The 24,830-nt window shown below is 44.9% G+C and overlaps 1 protein-coding gene across 2 annotated transcripts in view; it reads right to left on the bottom strand.

Annotated features, from left to right (window-relative positions):
* has3 (hyaluronan synthase 3) overlaps window positions 1–12,404 on the bottom strand; it is a 40,006-nt gene extending 27,602 nt beyond the window's left edge. The window contains exon 1 of one of the 2 annotated variants that reach the window (XM_072595750.1): window positions 11,914–12,404. In XM_072595750.1, the coding sequence (XP_072451851.1) occupies window positions 11,914–11,974 (61 nt within the window). In that variant the 5' untranslated portion in view covers window positions 11,975–12,404. Of the gene's footprint in view, window positions 1–11,512; window positions 11,733–11,913 lie in introns of those variants that run through there. The other variant, XM_072595751.1, reaches the window with a different exon arrangement.
* Window positions 12,405–24,830: the final 12,426 nt, after the last annotated feature.

A 24,830-nucleotide genomic window follows, 5' to 3' on the forward strand; every position in this document is an offset into this window, starting at 1 on the left:
ACCTGGGTGATGCGCTGAAATCCTACCCCTGGCAGATGTTCAAATTTTAATTCAATTTAAAAAGGTCTGGAATTAAGATCTACCCAAAGATCATTGTCTTAAAACTCCATCTGATCCATTAATGTCCTGTAGGGAAGTAAATCTGCCATTTTTACAGTTTGACCTACATGTGACTCCAAATCCAGAGCAATATCTTTGACTCTAAACAGCCTTCTGAATAACTTCCAGCAGGCCACTCAGATCAAAGGGTGTATTTTAAAGGGTACTTGGGTATTACTGGCCAGCTAGCATTTATTTCCTGTCCCAAGTTGCCCTTGAGAAGTTGGAGTGAGCTGCCTTTTTGAACCTGTGCAGTCAATGTAGGTAGACCCACAATGTCCTTAGGAAGGGAATTCTAGGATTTTGAGCCAGCAACAGTGAAGGATCAGCAACATATTTCCAATTCAGGATGGTGAGTGGTTTGGAAGGGAACTTGAAGGTGGTGGTATTCCCATGTATCTGCTGCTCTTGTCCCGGTAGATGGAAGTGATCATGGGTTTGGAAGGTGCTATGTAAAGAGCATTGGTGAATTTCTTTAATGCAATTTACAGATTTATCAATTCATTCAGCTTAGATCAGACCCTTTGAGTCTGCACTGATGTAACTACCACTAAAGATGGACTAATCCCAATTTCCTGTACTTGTTCCATGTCCTCGAATGTTATGATATTTGATGTGCTCGTCCAAACATTTTTTTAAAGCTTGTAAGGTTTCTGAACTCCACTACCTTCCTAGGCTATGCATTCTGGATTCTCACCAGCTGCTGGTGAAAAGGCTTTTTTGTCACATGATGTCTGAATTTCCTGCCCCTTTCCTGAAAACTATACACTTTCATGATTGACCCCTCAACCATGGGGAACAGCTGCTCTCTATTCATCCTGTCCGTGTCCCTCATAACCTTATACACCTCAATCACGTCCACCGTCAGTCTCTCTGCTCTAGAGAAATAATCCAAGCCTACCATAGTCAGTTGAATCTCAGATGGCAACGATGACTACCAGACAGGAGGTGGAAGACCTGGAAAAATGGTGCACTGAGAACAGCCTAGTTCTCAATGTCAGCAAAACCATGGAATTCAGTATTGACTTTCGGCAGGATGTTACTCATGCCCCCCCTGCACATTAACAGCACAGAGGTGGAACGAGTGGAGAGTGTCAAACTCCTGGGAGTGGTCATCCACAACAAGCTTTCTTAGACTTTTCATGTGGATGCACTGGTTACAAAGGCACAACTACGTCTCTTCTTCCTCAGGCAGCTGAGAAAATTTGGCATGATGGCGAGTACCCTTGCCAACGTTTATAGGTGCGCCATTGAAAGCATTTTGTCTGGATATATCACTACCTGGTATGGCAACTATACCATTCAAGATTGGAGACAGTTATGAGAGTGGTGAACTCGGCCCGGACAATCACAAAGGCCAACCTCCCATCGATAGAATCCATCTACCAGGCCCGCTATCAAGGAAAAGCCTTCAGCATTCTCAAAGATCCATCCCACCCTAGCTATGTTTTTCTACAACCTCTACCATCCGGGAGAAGGTACAGAAACCTGAACACACGCACCAACTGGTTTTGTGACAATTATTGCCCTACTGTTGTTAGAATCCTGAATGGACTCTCAAACTCCTAGCATTCGCCTGTACCTGTGTTTTTGTTTTTGCCGCTGTTTACCTATTATTTACTTATCTATGCTATTTAACTATGTGATCTGCCTGTATTGCTCACAAGACAAAGCTTTTCGCTGTGCCTCAGTACACATGACAATAAATTCAATTCAATTCAATTAGCCAATCTCCAGGCTTCCAGCACCACACCTGTGGCTATCGACGATCCAAATATCTCAGCAAAGGGCCAAGCAATCAATTCCCTAGCTTTGTACACAGTTCTAGCTTATACCTGATCAGGTTCTGGGGATGTATCCATCTTTATGTGTAAGTATGTAAGTTAGCTTGCTGAGCTGGAAGATGTTTTCAAACGTTTCATCACCATACTAGGTAACATCATCAGTGAGAGTCTCTGGTGAAGTGCTGGTGGTATGTCCTGTCTCTCTATTTATAGGTCTTGGTTTCTTAAGATAGCTGATGTCATTTCTGGGTTTTTTTCAAAGCAAGGTTGTTAGGGTCTAAATCTATGTGTTCATTGATGGAGTTCTAGTTAGAATGCCATGCCTCTAAGAATTCTCATGTGTGTCTTTGTTTCATTTGTCCTAGGATCAGTGTCTTGTTCTAGTCAAAGTGGTGTCCTTAGTTGTCTATATGCATGGAAATTTGTGATAGTGAGTCATATCTTTTAATGGCTAGTTGGTGTTCGCGTATCCTGGTGGCAACTTTCATGCTAGTTTGTCCAATATAGTCTTTTTTATAGTTCTTGCATGGTATCTTGTAAATGACGATACATTTGCTGGTAGTGTCTAATGGATCCTTTAGTCTCATTATTTGCTGTTTAAGTGCGTTGGTAGGTTTGTGGGCTACCATGATGCCAAGGGGTCTGAGTAGTCTGGAAGTCATTTCTGATAGGTAAAAACAATGACTGCAGATGCTGGAAACCAGATTCTGGATTAGTGGTGCTGGAAGAGCACAGCAGTTCAGGCAGCATCCAAGGAGCTTCAAAATCGATGTTTTGGGCAAAAGCCCTTCATCAGGAATAAAGGCAGTGAGCCTGAAGCGTGGAGAGATAAGTCAGAGGAGGGTGGGGGTGGGGAGAAAATAGCATAGAGTACAATGGGTGAGTGGGGGAGGGGATGTAAGTGATAGGTCAAGGAGGAGAGGGTGGAGTGGATAGGTGGAAAAGGAGATAGGCAGGTAGGACAAGTCCGGACAAGTCATGGGGACAGTGCTGAGCTGGAAGTTTGGAACTAGGGTGAGGTGGGGGAAGGGGAAATGAGGAAACTGTTGAAGTCCACATTGATGTCCTGGGGTTGAAGTGTTCCGAGACGGAAGATGAGACGTTCTTCCTCCAGGCGTCTGGTGATGAGGGAGTGACGGTGAAGGAGGCCCAGGACCTCTATGTCCTCGGCAGAGTGGGAGGGGGAGTTAAAATGTTGGGACGCGGGGCGGTATGGTCGATTGGTGTGGGTGTCCCGGAGATGTTCCCTAAAGCGCTCTGCTAGGAGGTGCCCAGTCTCCCCAACGTAGAGGAGACCGCATCGGGAGCAACGGATACAATAAATGATGTTAGTGGATGTGCAGGTAAAACTTGATAGATGTGGAAGGCTCCTTTAGGGCCTTGGATAGAGGTGAGGGAGGAGGTGTGGGCGCAGATTTTACAGTTCCTGCGGTGGCAGGGGAAAGTGGCAGGATGGGAGGGTGGGTTGTAGGGTGGCGTGGACCTGACCAGGTAGAGTCACGGAGGGAATAGTCTTTGCGGAAGGTGGAAAGGGGTGGGGAGGGAAATATATTCCTGGTGGTGGGGTCTGTTTGGAGGTGGCGGAAACGTCGGCAGATGATTTGGTTTATGCGAAGGTTGGTAGGGTGGAAGGTGAGCACCAGGGGCGTTCTGTCCTTGTTACGGTTGGAGGGGTGGGGTCTGAGGGCGGAGGTGCGGGATGTAGACGAGATGCATTGGAGGGCATCTTTAACCACGTTGGAAGGGAAATTGCGGTCTCTAAAGAAGGAGGCCATCTGGTGTGTTCTGTGGTGTAACTGGTCCTCCTGGGAGCAGATCCGGTGGAGGCGGAGGAATTGGGAATAAGGGATGGCATTTTTTGCAAGAGGTAGGGTGGGAAGAGGTGTAATCCAGGTAGCTGTGGGAGTCGGTGGGTTTGTAAAAAAATGTCAGTGTCAAGTCGGTCGTCATTAATGGAGATGGAGAGGTCCAGGAAGGGGAGGGAGGTGTCAGAGATGGTCCAGGTAAATTTAAGGTCAGGGTGGAATGTGTTGGTGAAGTTGATGAATTGCTCAACCTCCTCGCGGGAGCACGAGGTGGCGCCAATGCAGTCATCAATGTAGCGGAGGAAGAGGTGGGGAGTGGTGCCGGTGTAATTACGGAAGATCAACTGCTCTACGTAGCCAACAAAGAGACAGGCATAGCTGGGGCCCATACGTGTGCCCATGGCTACCCCTTTGGTCTGGAGAAAGTGGGAGGATTCAAAGGAGAAATTGTTAAGGGTGAGGACCAGTTCAGCCAAACGAATGAGAGTGTCAGTATAAGGGTACTGTTGGTGACGTCTGGAGAGGAAAAAATGGAGGGCTTGGAGGCCCTGGTCATGGCGAATGGAGGTGTAGAGGGATTGGATATCCATGGTGAAGATGAGACGTTGAGGGCCATGGAAACGGAAGTCTTGGAGGAGGTGGAGGGCGTGGGTAGTGTCTCGAACGTATGTGGGGAGTTCCTGGACTAGGGGGGATAGGACAGTGTCGAGGTAGGTAGAGATGAGTTCAGTGGGGCAGGAGCATGCTGAGACAATGGGTCGGCCAGGGTAGTCAGGCTTGTGGATCTTGGGAAGGAGGTAGAACCGGGCAGTGCAGGGTTCCCGGACTATGAGGTTGGAAGCTGTGGGTGGGAGATCTCCTGAGGTGATGAGGTTCTGTATGGTCTGGGAGATGATGGTTTGATGATGGGGGGTGGGGTCATGGTCGAGGGAGCAGTAGGAAGAGGTGTCCTCGAGTTGGTGTTTGGCTTCAGCGGTGTAGAGGTCAGTGCGCCAGACTACCACTGCGCCCCCTTTATCCGCTGGCTTGATGGTGAGGTTGGGATTGGAGCAGAGGGATTGGAGGGCAGCGCGTTGTGAGGGTGAGAGGTTGGAGTGGGGGAGGGGGGGTAGACAGGTTGAGGCAATTAATGTCCCGGCGGCAGTTGGAAATGAGGAGGTCGAGGGCAGGTAATAGGCCAGCGCGGGGTGTCCAGGTGGATGCAGTGTATTGGAGGTGGGCGAAAGGGTACTCGGAAGGTGGGCAGGAATCCTGATTGTGAAAGTAAGCTCGGAGGCGGAGGCGACGGAAGAATTGTTCCAGGCACCCACCACCCTCTGCGTGAAGAACTTTTCACGCACAACTCCCTTAAACTTTTCCCCTCTCACTTTGAACTCGTGGCCCCCAGTAATTGAGTCCCCCACTCTGGGAAAAGCTTCTTGCTATCCACCCTATCTATACCTCACATGATTTTGTAGACCTCAATCAGGTTCCCCCCCCCAATCCTCATTTACTCAATCTCTCTTCATAGCACCCTCCATACCAGGCAACATCCTGGTGAACCTCCTCTGCAACTTCTCCAAAGCATCCACATCCTTTTGGTAATGTGGCAACCAGAACTGTCTGCAGTATTCCAAGTGTGGCCGAACCAAAGTCTTACACAACTGTAACATGACCTGTCAACTCTTGTACTCAATACCCCGTCCGATGAAGGAAAGCATGCCATATGCCTTCTTGACCACTCTACTGACCTGCATTGCCACCTTCAGGGTACAATGGACCTGAACACCCAACACTCTCTGTATATCAATCTTCCCCAGGGCCTTTCCATTTACTGTATAGTTTGCTCTGGGATTGGATCTTCCAAAATGCATCACCTCGCATTTTCCTGGATTGAACTCCATCTGCCATTTCTCCACCCAACTCTCCAATCTATCTATATTCTGCTATATTCTCTGACAGTCCCCTTCACTATCTGCTCCTCCACCAATCATAGTGTTGTCTGCAAACTTGCTAATTAGACCACTTATACCTTCCTCCAGATCATTTATGAATATCACAAACAACAATGGTCCCAGCACTGATCCCTGTGGGTCACCACTGGTCACAGTTCTCCATTTTAAAAAACTCCCTTCCACTATTATGCTCTGTCTCCTGCTGCCCAGCCAGTTCTCTATCCATCTAGTTTGTACACCCTAGACCCCATGCAACTCCACTTTCTCCATCAGCCTACCAGGAGGAACCTTATCAAACGACTTACTGAAGTCCATGTATATGACATCTACCGCCCTTCTCTCAATCAACTTTGTCATTTCCTCAAAGAATTCTATTAAGTTGGTAAGAAATGACTTCCCTGTGCAAAACAATGCTGCCTATCACTTATGCACCCATTTTCTTCCAAATGGGAATAGATCCTATCCCTCAGTATCTTCTCCTGCAGCTTCCCTACCACTGACGTCAGGCTCACCGGTCTATAATTACCTGGACCACCCCCGCTACCCTTCTTAAGTAAGGTGATAATTCCTTTCTTTTTTCTCAGTTCAATCTAAATCTTCCCTGGATGTATTCCCAGGAATATTGCCCCTATGTACAGCTGTAATATTATCCCGAATCAAAAATGCCACTCTCCCCCTTTTTTGCCTCCCTTTCTATCCTTCCTATAGCATTGTACCATGGAACAATTTGCCAGTCCTGTCCATCCCTGAGCCTCGTCTCTATAATTGCTATGATATCCCAGTCGCATGTTCCCAACCATGCCCTGAGTTCATCTGCCTTCCCTGTTAGGCCTCTTGAAATAAATGCAGTTTAATTTATCAGTTCTACCTTGTTCTCTGCTTTGTTCTTGTGTGCCCTGACTGTTTGACTTGTTCGTTTTCCTAACTGTACCAGTCTCAGACTGATCTCTTTTCTCATTATCTCCCTAGGTTCCAACCCCCTCCACCACCTTACTAGTTTAAATCCTCCTGAGCAGCTCGAGAAAACTTCCCTGCTAGTGTATTAGTCCCCTTCCAATTCACACGCAATCCAGGTCACTTCTACTCCAGAAGAGATTCCAAAGATCCAAAAATGAGAATCCTTCTCCCCTGTACCAGTTCCTCAGTCATGCATACAGCAGCTCTATCCTTCTATTACTAGCCTCACTAGTTAATGGTACCAGTAGTAATCCAGATTTTACCACTCTCAAGGACCTCCCTTTTAAATTCCTCCCTAATGTTCTATATTTCTCCTCAGAGTCTCGTCCTTTTCTCTTCCTTTGTCATTAGTTCCAATGTGTACAACAAACTCCTGCTGGTCCCTCTCCCCTTTGAGAATATTCTGCACTCTCTCTGAGATACCCTTGATCCTAGCACCAGGGAGGCAATACACCATTCTGATTTCTCACTGACAGCTGCAGAAACATCTGTGCCTCTGACAAGATAGTCCCCTATCATAATTGATCGCTTCAAGCCTGACATACCCTTCATTACATTAGAGCCAGTCTTGGTACCAGAAACCTTGCTGTCTGTGCTACATTCTCCTGAGAGTCCCCCATGACACCGTACATTTTCCAGAAGAGCATACTGTTTGAGATGGGGACAGCCACAGGAGACTCTTGCATTACTTGCCTCCCTGTCCTACCTTTCCTGGCGGTAACCCACCTACCTGACTGTATCTGTGGTTCTTCTCCTGTCCTACAGCTGCAATCCATCACACCCCCAAGTGCCTGTAAATTCTTCATTGCCTTTAACTGTCACTCCAACCAATCCATACGATGCAATCGGATTTGCAACCAAACAGACATCCTGCACTCAGTCATCAGTAACATGGAAACTCTCCTTCATCTCTGACATCTGACAGGAAGAATACAGGAAGAACCCTTTGTTCCTCTAAACTATCCCCCCACATTTTCACCTATATCCTTTATGCATATAACAAACAATAAGTGTCCCAATATTGAATCTTGTGGTACACTGGCCTCCAGTCACTCAAACAGCAGCCTACCACTACCCTCTGTGTCCTATGACAAAGCTGATTTAGACAGGATGGATTTTTTTAATATACCCAGGAGAGTTTTTTTTAATCAATACAAGGCCCAACAAGGGATGGCACAGTGCGGGATCTAGTTCTAGGTAAAGAAGCTGGACAAGTATTCAATGTGGCAGTGGGGGGACATTTAGGCAACAGCTGCTACAACACGGAATGGTTCAAATTTGTTCTGGACAAGGAAAAAGATGGCCTGCAAAATACAGCTTTGGAATTGGGGGGAGGGCAGATTTTATTACAATAAAGCAGGATCTGGCCAAAGTAGACTGAGAACAGCTCCTGCCGTGTAACTGTATAGTGCAGCAATAGGGGGTAGGGGCAGCATTCAAAGAGGAGTTGGAGAGTGTACAGGTCCAACATGTACCCTGTAGAGGGAACTGTAGGAGCAATAAGTTGAGAGAACCCAGGATTTCTAGGACAATTCAGGACTGGATAAGGAAGAAGAAAAGGCTTTTAGCATGTTCAAACACAGCAATTCAGCTGTGGTCCCACAGGAAGTAGAAGAGGATTTACAAGCCCCCTTATTTACCTTCTAATTGCTTTCTTAAGTTCCCTCTTCTACTTCCTGTGGGACCACAGCTGAATTGCTCTGTTTGAACATGCTAAAAGCCTTTTCTTCTTCCTTATCCAGTCCTGAGTTGTCCTAGAAATCCTGGGTTCTCTCAACTTATTGCTCCTACAGTTCCCTCTACAGGGTACATGTTGGACCTGTACACTCTCCAACTCCTCTTTGAATGCTGCCCCTACCCCCTATTGCTGCACTATACAGTTACACGGCAGGAGCTGTTCTCAGTCTACTTTGGCCAGATCCTGCTTTATTGTAATAAAATCTGCCCTCCCCCCAATTCCAAAGCTGTATTTTGCAGGCCATCTTTTTCCTTGTCCAGAACAAATTTGAACCATTCCGTGTTGTAGCAGCTGTTGCCTAAATGTCCCCCCACTGCCACATTGAATACTTGTCCAGCTTCTTTACCTAGAACTAGATCCCGCACTGTGCCATCCCTTGTTGGGCCTTGTATTGATTAAAAAAAACTCTCCTGGGTATATTAAAAAATCCATCCTGTCTAAAACCTTAACACTATGACTATCCCCTAGCAGAATTACCCAATTATTATTGCATACCTCTGCCAACACCCTACATATTTGCTCTTCTATTTTCTGTTGATTCTTTGGGGACCTATCATACACTCACCATAAAGTGGCTGCCCCCTTAATATTCCCAAGTTCTATCTACAAAGCCTCATTTGAGAATCCTTCCAAGATATCATCTCTCCATATTGCAGTAATTGACTCCTTAATTAACACTGCTACACAATGACCTTTTTTATACCCACCTCTGTCTCACCTAAAGATCCTACATCCCAGAATGTTAAGTTGCCAATTCTTGTAGATAGTACACATTGCTGCTCCTAAATATCGATGGTGTAGGAAGTGGATGTTTGTTAATGTGGTGCCAATCAGGCAAGTTGTTTTGTTCTGAATGGTAGTAAGGTTCTTGAGTGTTATTGGAGCTGCACCCACCCAGACAAGTGGGGAATATTCCATCACACTCCTAACTTGTGTCTTGTAGATGGTGGACAGGTTTTGGGGAGTCAGGAGGTGAGTCACTCACTGCAATATTCCTAGTATCTGACTACTCTTGCAACCATTGCTTATGTGATGAGTCCAGTTAACTTTCTGATCAACAGTAGCCAAACATTTGTTCATAGTAGGGGATTCAATGATGGTAACACCACTGAAGTCAAGGGGTGATGGTTAGATTGTATCTTATTGGAGATGATGTTTGCTTGGCTTTTGTGTAGCACACATGTTATTTGGAATAATGGATGGGCAATAAATGCTGGTCCAGTCAGATGCCCACATCCCATGAATGAATAAAAAAAAGTTAGAAATTCACTTTATCCAGCAGACATATTATTTCTACACTCACTATTTCTTTCTGTTTTTCTGCTCCCCTGCTCTTTCTACTCCAAAACACACTATTTCTGAATTCCCTCCCTAATCTCACTCACTAATCCATCACTCATGTTTTCTATTTTGCTCATTCTTTCTATTCTAACATCTATTTTCTTGATTTTCACATGACTTCTCTATTTCTGCACTTAATCTCACTATTTCTGTACATTTTCTGTCATTTTTTTCACTTTCTCAATTCTAGCACACTTTTTTGACACGTTCCCTCTGCATTTCAGGACTTCCTCTCTGTTTCTGTGCACTCTCTCTCACACACTTTACTGACCCCCTTTCTTTTTCTGCTCTCACCCTGTATTTCAATTCTCACTTTCTTTATTTCTGCAATCCCTTTGTTTCTGTGATTCCCCCCCCCCCCCCCCCCCCCCCATACCATTTCAGGACATGGATTCTCTCTGTTCCTGTACTCACTCTCATGTGAACATACAAACAAGGCACAGGAGGAGGCTACTCAGCCTTTTTGAGTCTGTCATGCCATTCAATAAGTTCACGGCTGATCTGATTTAACCTCGACTCCACAAGATTCCCACACTCTCTGTTTCAGCACTTGCTTTCTCTATTTCTGCCTTTACGTTTTCTATTACTGTACGCTTTCTTTTCCTACACTCCCTCTATTCTAATACAGAATCTCTCTCCATTACTGCTATCTCTCTATTTTTGCATTCTGTCTATTTCTACAGTCTTTCTCCAGTGATTAAAGTTCTAGCTACAAGATTGGGGACCTAAGAGTCGACCAATCAGTCCCTAAAGTCTGCTCTGCCATTCTAGGCTATCCACCTCCTGGCCATATTCCAGCATTATTTTGATATCCTTTGAGGTTATTAATGATGAGAAATGTATTAATTTCTGTCTTAAACTTCCTCAGTAACTGAATTTCCAAGACCCTCTAGAACCCTAGAAAATTACATTCTTCCTTATTTGAATCCTAAATATCTTGCCTTTGAATCTGAAATTGTGTCCCGATTCTCGACCACGCCATCAGCAGAAACACCCCACTGCATCTCCCTTGTCTAGCCTTTTAAGAATGTTGTACGTTTCTCTGAGATCTTCTAAATTCCAGACAATAGAAGCTCAGTTTCCTCATCTCTCCCACACAGTCCCTTCATGCCTCGGATTAGGATGGAGAAGGTGAGGAAGTGGCTTTCATCGGAGCTGTGGAGATTAAAGGGCGATTTGACCGAGGGGTATAGGATTTTGACAGATTTAAAACGGAGTGGGGCGCAGATTCGGCAAGTGGTACAAGGAATTGTGAGAGGAACTTTTTGATACAGTCAGTGGCAATGCCTTGGAACTCGCTGGCTGGAGATGGGAACATGGATTTCCCATGAAAGCTTGAACAGACTTAAATGCTGCTCGTTAGATGCTGCCTGAACTGCTGTGCTCTTCCAGCACCACTAATCCAGTATTTGGTTTTCAGCATCTGCAGTCATTGTTTTTAGCTTTGTTTAAATGAAATACCCATCCAGAGCCTCCGGGAATTGAAGGACTGAGTGGATTTTTGTGGCGGAGGCAGCATGGACTCAAGGGGTTGAACAGGCTCCTTCAGTGAGTCCCTTTTAATGAGTCTCCCTCTGTCTCTGTATTCCTGTCCAAACGGCGATCCTATTTCTGTGATGGGCTGCCCCGGGAGCTGGTTGGGGTTTGGTTGTCCCTCTTCTCCCCAGGGCAGTGCCTCGGGACAAAGCCGGAGTCGCCTCCGAGGGTAGGGAAGCTGCACCCAGGGATCGGTCTCCCTTCCTCAGTCACCATCAGCTACACCGTCTCCCAACCTAACCTCTACCTGCAGCCCCGGAGCAATTCCCGCCCGGTTCCGGGGGGAGAGGAGAGCTCCGTGCCGCTGTCCGCACTCACCTTCGCCCGCACCGGTGCCCGGCTCCAAGAGCAGCGATCACGGAGGAGCCACCCGATCGGATCGACCTCCCTCGGTCAAAAGAGCTCATCCCCGCCTCACCGGGATAGGTAAGAGGGAGGGGGTGAGGGGAAAGAGGGAGGGGGTGGGGGCACAACCAGCCGGGGAAATAGAAAGAGAAAGGCAGTGAGGGTGGGGCTGAGAGGGAGCCGGGGAGAGAAAGGCAGAGGGTGGGGCTGCAGAGGTGTATAAAGAAACAGACAAATGAAAGAAAGATGTAAATATCCTTGAGAAAGGGAAATGAGGGAATGTGACAGAACACGTGAAGGGAAGAGATAGAGCGAGGGGAGAAGCAAAGGACAGGGGTCAGTAATCAAAAATGATTGGTAAAAGAACCAGTTACCGTTTGTGGAAAGCGTTTTCTCAGTCGAAGCGGAGCCTCTGTTGAAAGATCGATGCAGCATTCCTTCCACACTGCACTAAACCACCAGGCTAGAACAACTCCAAATTAATAGCTTTATATTGAAACAGCTGCGGAATAGAGTACGACAACGGGATTAATCTGGCATTAATACAGGTTTGTAAAAAGAGAATGAGACAGAGGGATTAGTTTATAAGAGACCGTAAAATCATAAAACATTGGAGCCGAAGTTGGCTATTCAGCCCATCAAGTCTGTTTCACACTTCAGAGAGGTGACTGTGTGGAGTTTGCACATTCTCCCCTGGGTTTCCTCCAGGTGCTCCAGTTTCCTCCCACAGTCCAAAGATGTGCAGGTCAGGTGAATTAGCCAAGTTAAATTGCCCGTAGTGTTAGGTATGGGGTAAATGTAGGGGAATGGGTGGGTTGCGCTTCGGCGGGTCGGTGTGGACCTGTTGGGCCGAAGGGCCTGTTTCCACACTGTAATGTAATCTAATCTAAGTAATCTAATTGTGGTTGATCAGACAATCCTCAATTTCACTCTCCTGCATTTCCCCCATAACCCTTGTATTCCTTACTTATTAAAAGCGTCTCTCAGCTTCGAATATTTTTAATGACTACCTTGACAAAAATTTTCTCAGATTCAATAGCCTCTGAGAGAAAATAAAGTTGTTCTCATGAGAGAAAATGCTGGAAAATCTCAGCAGGTCTGGCAGCATCCGTAAGGAGAGAAAAGAGCTGATGTTTCGAGTCTAACTGACCCTTTGTCAAAGCTAAATAAAAAGGAGAAATAGGGAGGTATTTATACTAGGCTGGGAGAAGGTGAGTCATGGCTCCAGAAGCAAAGGTAGCAATAAAGGGGTGATAATGACAGTGCATAGAGAGATTATAGGGAGATTAGGAGCTGTGAATGACCAAGGCTGAAGCTGGTGCTATGGGAGCAATGAATGCAATAGACCAAATTGAAAGAGGTACAAGTGAAACGCTGCTTAATCTGAAATGAGTGTTTGGGGCCTTGGATGGTGAGCATGGAAGAGGTAAAGGGGCAGGTGTTGCACCTTCTGCGATTGCATGGGAAGGTGCTGTGTGTGATGGGAGAGGTGTTAGGGGTGATGGGAAGGTGCCGGGTGTGATGGGAGAGGTGTTAGGTGTGATGGGAAGGTGCTGTGTGTGATGGGAACGTGCCAGGTGTGATGGGAGAGGTGTTAGGTGTGGTGGGAAGGTGCTGTGTGTGATGGGAGAGGTGTTAGGTGTGATGGGAAAGTGCCATGTGTGATGGGAAGGTGCCGTGTGTGATGGGAGGTGTTAGGTGTGATGGGAAGGTGCTGTGTGTGATGGGAGAGGTGTTAGGTGTGATGGGAGAGGTGTTAGGTGTGATGGGAAGATGGTGTGTGTGATGGGAGAGGTGTTAGGTGTGATGGGAAGGTGCTGCGTGTGATGGGAGAGGTGTTAGGTGTGATGGGAGAGGTGTTAGGTGTGATGGGAGAGGTGTTAGGTGTGATGGGAAGATGCTGTGTGTGATGGGAGAGGTGTTAGGTGTGATGGAGGAGTGGACTAGGTTGTCCTGGAGGGAACGATCTCTGCGGAATGCAGACAGGGGGAGGGAAGGGAAGATGTGTTTAGTGGTAGCATCGTGTTGGAGTTGGCAAAAATGGCGGAGGATTATTCTTAGCATGTGAAGGTTGGTGGGGTGAAAGGTGAGAACAAGAGGGACCCTATCCTTGTTCTGGGAGGGTTGTGGTGCGGGAGATGGACCGCACGCTGTCAAGAGCCCTGTCAACAACTGTAGGTGAGACCACGGTTGGAGAAGAAGGAGCACATATTAAGAGCACCACTTTGGAAAGTGGCCTCATCGGAACAAATGCGGCAGAGGTGAAGGAGCTGAGAGAAAGGGATAGAGTCCTTACAGGACTTAGGGTGAGAAGGGCTGTAGTCCAGATAGCTTTACCTCTTTAGCTGCCCCTTTACCTCTTCCATGCTCACCATCCAAGGCCCCACTCATTTCAGATTAAGCAGCGTTTCACTTGTATCTCTTTCAATTTGGTCTACTGCATTCATTGCTCCCAATGTGGTCTCCTCTATATCGAAGAGACAAAACGCTGACTGGGTGATCGCTTTGCTCAGCGCCTTTGGTCTGTATGCAATCAGGTCCCAGACCTTCCCGTGGTTTACCACTTCAACATACAATCCTGCTCCCATGCCCACATGTCTGTCCTCGGCCTGCTGCAATGTTCCAGTGAAGCTCAACACAAACTGGAGGAACAGTATCCCATCTTCAGACTGGGCCCGTTACAGCCTGCCAGTCTCAACACTGAATTCAACAACTTCAGTTGATTATCCCATCTTGACCCCTCTGTTTTTATTCTGCTCCAGAATTTTATTTTATTTATCCTTTAAAATTTTTTTTTCATTGTTCTGTACCTCTTATTTCTTGATTGTCTCTCTTTCTCTCGCTCCCCACTCTCTCATCACCTTTTTCCTCTCCTCTTCCCCCTTTGCTGTCCTTCTCCCGTTTTCCATTTTGCCTCTGCTTCACCCATCTCCCCTATATTTTGTCACATAGCACCGGCTTCAGCCTTGGTCATTCACAGCTCCTAATCTCCCTATAATCTCTCTATGCACTATCATTATCACCCCTTTATTGCTACCTTTGCTTCTGGAGCCATGACTCACCTTCTCTCAGCCTAGTATAAATACCTCCCTATTTCTCCCCTTTTTTAAGCTTTGAAAAAGGGTCAGTTAGACTCGAAACGTCAGCTCTTTTCTCTCCTTACAGATGCTGCCAGACCTGCTGAGATTTTCCAGCATTTTCTCTTTTGGTTTCAGATTCCAGCATCCGCAGTAATTTGCTTTTATTAAATTTGTTCTCATTTTGGTCTTATTCAGACGATGCCCACTGGTCCTATACTCTCTCATAAAGGGAAACAACCCCTCCACATTTACCCTGTCAAGAAATCACCTAAGAATCTTAGATGTTGCAATGAGGTTGCCTCTCATTCTTCTAAACTCCAATAAGACCCAAACTACTGGACATATTAATCTCTTCACCTGGAGGCCCACTGACAATGTTACCTAATAGGGTGATGAAACATCTGGAAATGAATCTTCCAGCTCAGTGAGCAAACCTTCATTCATATTTGTCTCTTGTCATGAGGTAGTCCTTCCCCTGTGTATACCTCCTCAGCTTGTACCTCCTCAAATTTATTACAGTGCTTTGTCAGGCATAACATTTCCTTATGTGAAGCCACATCAATTGTTTGATTATGTATTTCTAAACGCTTTGCCAATACATTCTTTTTAATAAACTCTGTAACATGTTCCCAATGACAGATGTTAAGTTAACTGATCTAAAGTTACTTACTTATTGTCTCGCTTTCTTTTGAGTAAGAGTTACACTGGCAGCTTTCCTATCCTCTGAGATTTAGTAAACACTTCATCAAATTGGAAAATTGTGACAATGGCCTAGTTGAAAATACGGGTGTTGAGCGGTGGATAGTAAAGTGGTGGATAAAGAAGAGCTATAAAAAAAGACTGGCAGCATTTCAGGTACAGAAGTCACTAGGTCCAGATAAGGTTTAACCTAGATTGCTAAGAGAAGTTAGGGAGCAAATTGTGGAGCCATTGATAGACATTTTTCAGGCCACTCTGAACACAAGATTAGTCCTGTGGGACTGGAGGATTGCAAATGGGACACTATTCTTTAAGAAAGGGACAAAGAATAACCCAGGAAATTACAAATCCGTCAGTTTGACATCAATAGTGGGAAAATTACTGGAGACCATAATACGAGGTATGGTAAATATACACTTAATAATTTAATATGAGTTAACAATGGAGTTCTTAACAAGGTGACACAGGCGTGGATGAGGGTAGGGATTGGGTATTTAGAGTCATAGAGATGTACATCATGGAAATAGACCCTTTGGTCCAACTCGTCCAAGCCGACCAGATTTCCCAACCCAATCTAGTCCCATCTGCCAGCACCCGGCCCATACCCCTCCAAACCCTTCCTATTCATATACCCGTCCAGATGCCTTTTAAATATTGCAATTGTACCAGCCTCTACTACTTCCTCTGGTAGCCCATTCCCCCCCCCCCACACACACACACACACCACCCTGTGCGTGAAAAGGTTGCCCCTTAGGTCTCCCCTCTCACGCTAAAACTATGCCCTCTTGTTCTGGACTCCCCCACTCCAAAGACTTCCTCTATTTCTCCTATCCATGCCACTCATGATTTTATAAACCTCTATAAGGTCACCCCTCAGCCTTCGATGCTCCAGGCAAAACAGCCCCAGCCTATTCAGCCTCTCCCTATAGCTCAAATCCTTCAACCCTAGCAACATCCTTGTAAATCGTTTCTGAGCCCTTTCAAGTTCCACAACATCTTTCTGATAGGAAGGAGACCAGAATTGCACTCAATATTCCAAAAGTGGTCCAACAAATGTCCTGTACAGCCACAACATGACCTCTAAACTCCTGTACTCAATACTCTGACCAATGAAGGAAAGCATACCAAACAGCTTCTTCACCATCCTATCTATCTGTGACTCTACTTGCAAGGAGCTATGAACCTGTATTCCAAGGTCTCTTTGCTTAGCAATACTCCCAGGACCTTACCATTAAGCGTATAAGTCCTACTCTGACTTGCTTTCCCAAAATGCAGCACCTCACATTTATCTAAATTAAACTCCATCTGCCATTTCTCAGCCCATTGGCCCATCTAATCAAGATACCATTGTAATCTGAGGTAACCTTCTTCACTGTCCACTACACCTCCAATTTTGGTGTCACCTGCAAACTTAGTAACTGTACCTCTTATGCTCACGTCCAAATCATTTATATAAATGACACAAAGTAGTGGACCCAGCGCCGATCCTTGTGGCACACCACTGGTCATAGGCCTCCAATGTGAAAAACAACCCTCTACTACCACCCTCTGTCTTCTACCTTTGAGCCAGTTCTGTATCCAAATAGCTAGTTCTCCCTGTATTCCATGAGATCTAATCTTGCTAATCAGTCTCCCATGGGGAACCTTGTCAAGTGCCTTATTGAAATCCATATAGATCACGTTTATCACTCTGCCCTCATCAATCCTCTTTGTTACTTCTTCAAAAAACTCAATCAAGTTTGTGAGACATGATTTCCCATGCAAAACCAATGTTGACTATCCCTAATCAGTCCATGTCTTTCTAAATACATGTACATCCTGTCCCTCAGGATTCCCTCCAACAACCTGCCCACCATCGACATCAGGCTCACTGGTCTATAGTTCCCTGGCTTGTCCTTACCACCTTTCTTAAACAGTGGCACCACGTTTACCAACCTCCGGTGTTCCAACACCTCACCTGTGATTATCAATGATACAAATATAATACAGTGCCACATATCAAATTAGAAATGTTTGGGATTGGTGGGTCCTTGTCAGCATAGATTAGAAGTTGGCTAAAAGATAGGAAACAGAAGGTAACTATAGATGAACATTTCTCAGATTAGAGACGGGTCAAAAATAGCATTCGTCCAGGGATTGATGTTGGGACTTGTGCTTTTTCTGATTTATGTAAATAATTTAGGGGTGGGGTGGGGTGGGGTTGAGGGCAAAATCTCCAAATTTGCAGTTGATACAAAGCTCGGGAGAATAATGAATTGTGAGGATAATGCTGAGCAACTTTGGATGGGCATTGGCAAATTGGCCAAATGGGCAGACACCTGGCAAATGAAATTCAATACAGAGAAATGTGAGATAATTCATTTTGGAAGGAAAGAAAACATAGGGAGGCAATGCAAACTCAATGGTACAACTTTGAGGGGAGTACTGGAGCAAAGGGACCTGGGGGTTCATGGTCATGATTCTCTGAAGATGAAGTTGTTGTTGAAAAGCTCAGAGGATCCTTGGGTTTAGAAACACAGGCATACAGTATAAAAGCAAGGAGGTGATGCTACACCTCTACAAATCGTTGGTCAGACCATGTTTGGAGTATTGTGTTCAGTTCTGGGCATCTTATTTAAATAAGGATGTTAAAGCCCTGGAGAAAGTTCAAAGGAGATTTACGAACACGATACCAAGAATTAAGGAATTTAGATAAAAGGAAAGATTAGATATCTGGCACAAAAGAAGATTGTTATGGTGGTTGGAGGTCAGTCATCTCAGCTCCGGGACACCTCTTTAGGAGTTCCTCAGAGTCCTAGGCTAAACCATCCTCAGCTGCTTCATCAATGATCTTCCCTCCATCATAAGATCAGAAGTGGGGATGTTCACTGATCACTGCATAATGTTCAGCATCATTTGTGATTCCTCAGACACTGAAGCAATGTTCAAAAGCAGCAAGACTAGGGTAATATCCAAGTTTGTGTTGACAGAATAACTACAGTAATGTAGGATTATTACAGTGATTTATCCAGTAACATGATCCAAAGATGTAATGGAGGGATTTGTTCATATTGATCCATACTCTTGCATGATGTTGTCAGAGCTTCTTGTTGCTGGTAGAGCCATGCACGATGGCAGTGTTGAGATTGATGGTAGAAAAAGTGTAATGGATTGGATCCTCAATTGCAGAACAGGAGAAGGGAGACGGTGGAGTAAAGTAGTAACGAGATGATCCCTTTCATCACAGTTTGACATGTTACTGAAATCTGGTCACCAACCCATAAAGATCATAACAATAATGTGCCAAGTGTTTATAACATATTTTCATTTAGGAATTTAGATTTCCAACAAAGGGGTAAAAACGTGTGTTGTTTCAATTCTGCGAAGGTAAATTTTTATTTAAGAGATCAAAAAGTAACTTGAAACAGCGAACTAAAGACATAATTTGACCACCCATGAGGAAAAAGAAAGGATAGACTAGCTAAGAAAAAAAGGAAGGATAAAGTCTAGATGACTGAAGACAGCTGAAGCTCTGGGAGAATATCTAGAATGTAGGACCAATCCGAAAGGAGATATTAAGAGGGCTAAAAGGGATCATAGAGTCATAGAGATGTACAGCATGGAAACAGACCCTTGGGTCAAACCTGTCCATGCCGACCAGATATCCCAATCCAATCTAGTCCCACATGCCAGCATCCGGCCCATATCCCTCCAAACCCTTCCTATTCACATACCCATCCAAATGCCTCTTAAATATTGCAATTGTACCAGCCTCCACCACATCCTCTGGCAGCTCATTCCATACACGTACCACCCTCTGCGTGAAAAGATTGCCCCTTAGGTCTCTTTCATATCTTTCCTCTCTCACCCTAAACCTATGCCCTCTAGTTCTGGACTCCTCGATCCCAGGGAAAAGACTTTGTCTATTTATCCTACCCATGCCCCTTATAATTTTGTAGACCTCTATAAGGTCACCCCTCAGCATCCGATGCTCCATGGAAAACAGCTCCATCCTGTTCAGCCTCTCCATATAGCTCAAATCCTCCAACCCTGGCAACATCCTTGTAAATCTTTTGTAAACCCCTTCATGTTTCACAGCATCTTTCCGATAGGAAGGAGACCAGACCTGCACGCAATATTCCAACAGTGGCCGAACCAATATCCTGTGTAGCCGCAACATGATGTCCCAACCCCTGTACTCAATATTCTGACCAATAAAGGAAAGCAAACCAAACACCTTCTTCATTATCCTATCTACCTGCGACTCTACTTTCAAGGAGCTATGAACCTGCACTCCAAGGTCTCTTTGTTCAGCAACACTCCCTAGGACCTTACCATTAAGTGTGTAAGTCCTGCTAAGCTTTGCTATCCCAAAATGCAGCACCTCACATCTATCTGAATTAAACTCCATCTGCCACTTCTCAGCCCATTGGCCCATCTGATCCAGATCCCATTACAATCTTAGGTAACCTTCTTTGCTGTCGACTACACCTCTAATTTTGGTGTCACCTGCAAACTTACTAATTGTACCTCTTATGCTCGCATCCAAATCACTGGTCTATAATTCCCTGGCTCGTCCTTACTGCCCTTCTTAAACAGTGACACCACATTTGCCAACCTCCAGTTTTCCAGCACCTCACCTGTGACTATCGATGATATAAATATCTCAGCAAGAGGCCTAGCAATCACTTCTCTAGCTTCCAACAGAGTTCAAGTACACCTGATCAGGTCCTGGGGATTTATCCACCTTTACCCATTTCAAGACATCCAGCACTTCCTCCTCTGTAATCTGGACATTTTGCAAGATGTCACCATCTATTTCCCTACAGTCTATATCTTCCATATCCTTTTCCACAGTAAATACTGATGCAAAATATTCATTTAGTATCTCCCCCATTTTCTGTAGCTTCACACAAAGGCTGCCTTGCTGATCTTTGTGGGGCCTTATTCTCTTCCTAGTTACCCTTTTGTCCTTAATATATTTGTAAAGCCCTTTGGATTCTCCTTAATTATATTTGCCAAAGTTATCTCATGTCCCCGTTTTGCCCTCCTGATTTCCCTCTTAAGTATACTCTTACTTCCTTTATACTCGTCTAAGGATTCATTTGTTCTATCCTGTCTATACCTGACATATGCTTCCTTCTTTTTAACCAAACCCTCAATTTCTTCAGTCATCCAGCATTCCCTATACCTACCAGCCTTTCCTTTCAAACTGACAGGAATATACTTTCTCTGGATTCTTGTTATCTCAGTTCTGAAGGATTCCCATTTTCCAGCCGTCCCGTTACCTGCGAACATCTGCCTCTAATCAGCTTTCGAAAGTTCTTGCCTAATACCGTCAAAATTGGCCTTTCTCCAATTTAGAACTTCAACTTTTAGATCTGGTCCATCCTTTTCCATCACAATTTTAAAACAAATAGAATTATGGTCGCTGAGCCCAAAGTGCTCCCCCACTAACAACTCAGTCACCTACCCTGCCTTATTTCCCAAGAGTAGGTCAAGTTTTGCACCTTCTCTAGTAGGTACGTCCACATACTGAATCAGAAAATTGTCTGGTACACATTTAACAAAGTTCTCTCCATCTAAACCTTTAACACTCTGGCAGTTCGAGTCGATGTTTGGAAAGTTAAAATCCCCTACCATAACTACCCTATTATTCTTACAGACAGCGGAGATCTCCTTTCAAGTTTGTTTCTCAATTTCCCTCTGACTATTAGGGGGGATCTATAATACAATCCCAGTAAGGTGATCATCTCTTTCTTATTTCTCAGTTCCACCCAAATAACTTCCCTGGATGTATTTCTGGGAAATCCTCCCTCAGCTATCCCTTATCAAAAATGCCACTCCCCCTCCTCTGTTGTCTCCCTTTCTATCCTTCCTGTAGCATTTGTATCCTGAAACATTAAGCTGCCAGTCCTGCCCATCCCTGAGCCATGTTTCTGTAATTGCTATGATATCCCAGTCCCCGTTCCTAACCATGCCCTGAGTTCATCTGCCTTCCCAGTTAGGGCCCTTGCATTGAAATAAATGCAGTTTAATTTATGAGTCCTATTTTGTCCCTGCTTGCCCTGGATGTTTGACTCGCTTCTGTTCTCAACTGTACCAGTCTCAGATTGATCTCTTCCCTCAATATCTCTCTGGGTCGCACCCCGCCTCCCCCCCTCCCCTCCCCTCACCCCTCCCCTCCCCTCACCCCACCTTACTAGTTTAAATCCTCCCAAGCAGTTCTAGCAAATTTCCCTGCCAGTATTAGTCCCCTTCCAATTTTGGTGCAATCCGTCCTTCTTGTAGAGGTCATTTCTCCCCCAAACGAGATTCCAATGATTCAAAAATGTGATTCCTTCTCCCTTACACCAGCTCCTCAACCATACATTCATCTGTTCTATCCACCTATTCCTGCTCTCACTAGCTTGTAGCACTGGGAGTAATCCAGATATTACTACCCTTGAGGACCTCCTTTTTAAATTTCTGCCTAACTCTCTGTAATCTCCCTTCAGAATCTCAACCTTTTCCCTTCCTATTTTGTTGGTTCCAATGTGGACAATGACCTCTTGCTGGCACCCCTCTCCCCTGTGAGAACATTCTGCACCCTCTCGGAGACATCCTTGATCCTGGTACTAGGGAAACAATACGCCATTCTGCTTTTTCTCTGCTAACCACAGAAACGTCTGGTCATGAAATTTCTTCAGAAAAACATATTAAGGAAAATCTCAAAGCCTTACATTCGTATATAAGGAGCAAGAGGATAACGAGAGAAAGAGTTGGGCCAATGCAAGCACAAAGGAGGAACATTATACGTGGAGTCAGAGAAAGTGGGTGAGATTCTTAACGTACATTGCATTGGCATTCATCAAGGAGAGGGACATGAATATTGAGGTTAGGGGTAGATGTTTGATTATTCCAGGTCAAGTCGACATAAGGAGGGAGGAGATGTTGGGTATTCTAAGAGGCATTAAGGTGGAGAAGTCCCCTGGTCCAGATGGGATCTATCCCAGGATACTGAGGAAGTGAGAGAGGAAATAGCTGGGGCCCAACAAATATCTTTGCAGTATCCTTGAGCATGGGTGAGGTCCCAGAGGACTGGAGAATTGTTAATGTTGTCCTCTTGTTTAAGAGGTGTAGCGGGGATAATCCAGGTAATTATAGACTGGTGAGCCTGATGTCAGTGCTAAGGAAGCTGCTGGGGAAGATACTGAGGGATAGGATCTATTCCCATTTGGAAGAAAATGGGCTTATCAGAAATAGGCAACATGATTATGTAAGTTACCTCTCTGAGCTGGAAGGTTTGTTTCTGGACATTTCATTACCATGACTAGGTAACATCATCACTGAGAGTCTCTGGTAAAGCACTGGTGATATGTCCTGTCTCTCTACCTATAGGTCTTAATTTCTTAAGGTGGGTGATGTCATTTCTGGTTCTTTTTTTCAAGGGAAGGTAGCTGGGATCTCAGTCGATGTGTTTATTGATGTTCTGGTTAGAATGCTATACCTCTAGGAATTCTCGCGCATGTCTTTGTTTTGCCTGTCCAAGAATGTGTACGTTGTCCCAGTCAAAGTGGTGTCCTTCTTTGTCTGTACGTATCGAAACTAGTGATAGTGGGTCATGTCCTTTGGAGGCTAGTTGGTGTTCATGTAGCCTGGGGGCAAGTTTCCTGCTTGTTTGTCTGATGTAGTGTTTTTTTTAAACAGTTCTTGCATGGTATTTTGTAAATGACATTAGTTTTGCTGATAGTATCTAATGGATCCGTTAGATACAATTAGTTGCTGTTTAAGTGTGTTGGTAGGTTTGTGGGCTATCATGATGCCAAGGGGTCTAAGTAGTCTGCAAGTCATTACTTTACATCAAAGACATAACAGAAATGTGGCTATAGTTTTTGATTGCGTTGTGTTTGCTTGTTTGGATTGGTTTCTGAGGAATCAGCGGATTGTGTTTATTGGGTACCCGTTTTTCTTGAAAACATTGTATGGATATTTTTCTTCTGCTGATGCTGCTGCTTAGTCATGGTCATGAAATGTCTGAAAACAAACCTTCCAGCTCAGCAAGCTAATTTACATACTTATCGACCTGAGCTACAAATCTTCTCAAAAATTGAAAGGTGACATGATTTTGTGCAGGAAAGGTCATGTCTTACCAATAGAATTCTTTGAGAAAGTGGCAAAGTTGATTGATCAGGGAAGGGCTGCAGATGTCATATACATGGACTTCAATAAGGCGTTTGATAAGGTTCCCCCTGGTAGGCTGATGGAGAAAGGGAAGTTGCATGGAGTCCAGGGTGTACTAGCTAGATAGATAAATAACTGACTGGGCAACAGGAGACAGATTGTAATAGTGGAAGGGAGTTTCTCAAAATGGAGAACTGTGATCAGTGGTATTCCACAGGGATCTGTGCTGGGACAACTGTTGTTTGTGATATATGTAAATGAGCTGGAAGGTATAGGCAGTCTGATTAGCAAGTTTGCAAAAACTTTTGGAGGAGCAGATAGTGAAGGGTACTGTCAAAGATTGCAACAGAATATAGATAGATTGGAGAGTTGGGCAGAGAAATGGGAGATGGAGTTCAACCCAGGAAAATGCAAGGTGATGCATTTTGGAAGATCCAATTCAAGAGCAAAATATACAGTGAATGGAAAAAGCCCTGGGGAAAATTGATGTACAGAGAGATTTGGGTGTTCAGGTCCATTGTACCAAGAAGGTGGCAACACAGGTTGATAGAGTGGTCAAGAAGGCATATGGCATGCTTTCCTTCATTGGAAAGGGTATTGAGTACAAGAGATGGCATGTCATGCTACAGTTGTGTAAGACTTTGGTTCGGCCACATTTGGAATACTGCATACAGTCCTGGTTGCCACATTACCAAAAGGATGTGGATGCTTTCGAGAAGGTGCAGAGGAGGTTTACCAGGATGTTGCCTGGTATGGAGGGCACTAGCTATGAAGACAGGTTGAGTAGATTAGGATTATTTTCATTGGAAAGACAGAGGTTGGGGGGTGGGGTGGTGGGGGCGGGGATCTGATTGAGATGTACAAAATCATGAGAGGTATAGACAGGGTGGATACCAAGAAGCTTTTTGCCAGAGTGGGGGACTCAATTACTAGGGGTCACGCGTTCAAAGTGAGAGGGGAAAGTTTAAGGGAGATATGCGTGGAAAGTTCCTTATGCAGATGGTGATGTGTTTCTGAAACGTGTTGCCAGGGGAGGTGGTAGAGGCAGGCACAGTAGTGTTATTTAAGATGCATCTAGACATACATTTTAAATATATGAATGGGCAGGGAGCAGAGGGATACAAATCCTTATAAAATAAGCATCAGGTTTAGATCGAGGATCTGGATCGGTGCAGGTTTGGAGAGCCGAAGGGTCAATTCCTGTGCTGTAATTTTCTTTGTAATTTCACAGATTAACTGTACAGCAGCATACGTGTTGTTTGAATTGATGAAGTGTTTATGTGTATACTTTTATGACATACAGAGAATACAGATCAGAGGCCATTGATAGTTTGAGTTGCATTTAGAATCAGGTTTCAGTTCAGAAGAAA

This window comes from Chiloscyllium punctatum, chromosome 26, assembly GCF_047496795.1.
Source record: "Chiloscyllium punctatum isolate Juve2018m chromosome 26, sChiPun1.3, whole genome shotgun sequence".
Classification (NCBI taxonomy): domain Eukaryota; kingdom Metazoa; phylum Chordata; class Chondrichthyes; order Orectolobiformes; family Hemiscylliidae; genus Chiloscyllium; species Chiloscyllium punctatum.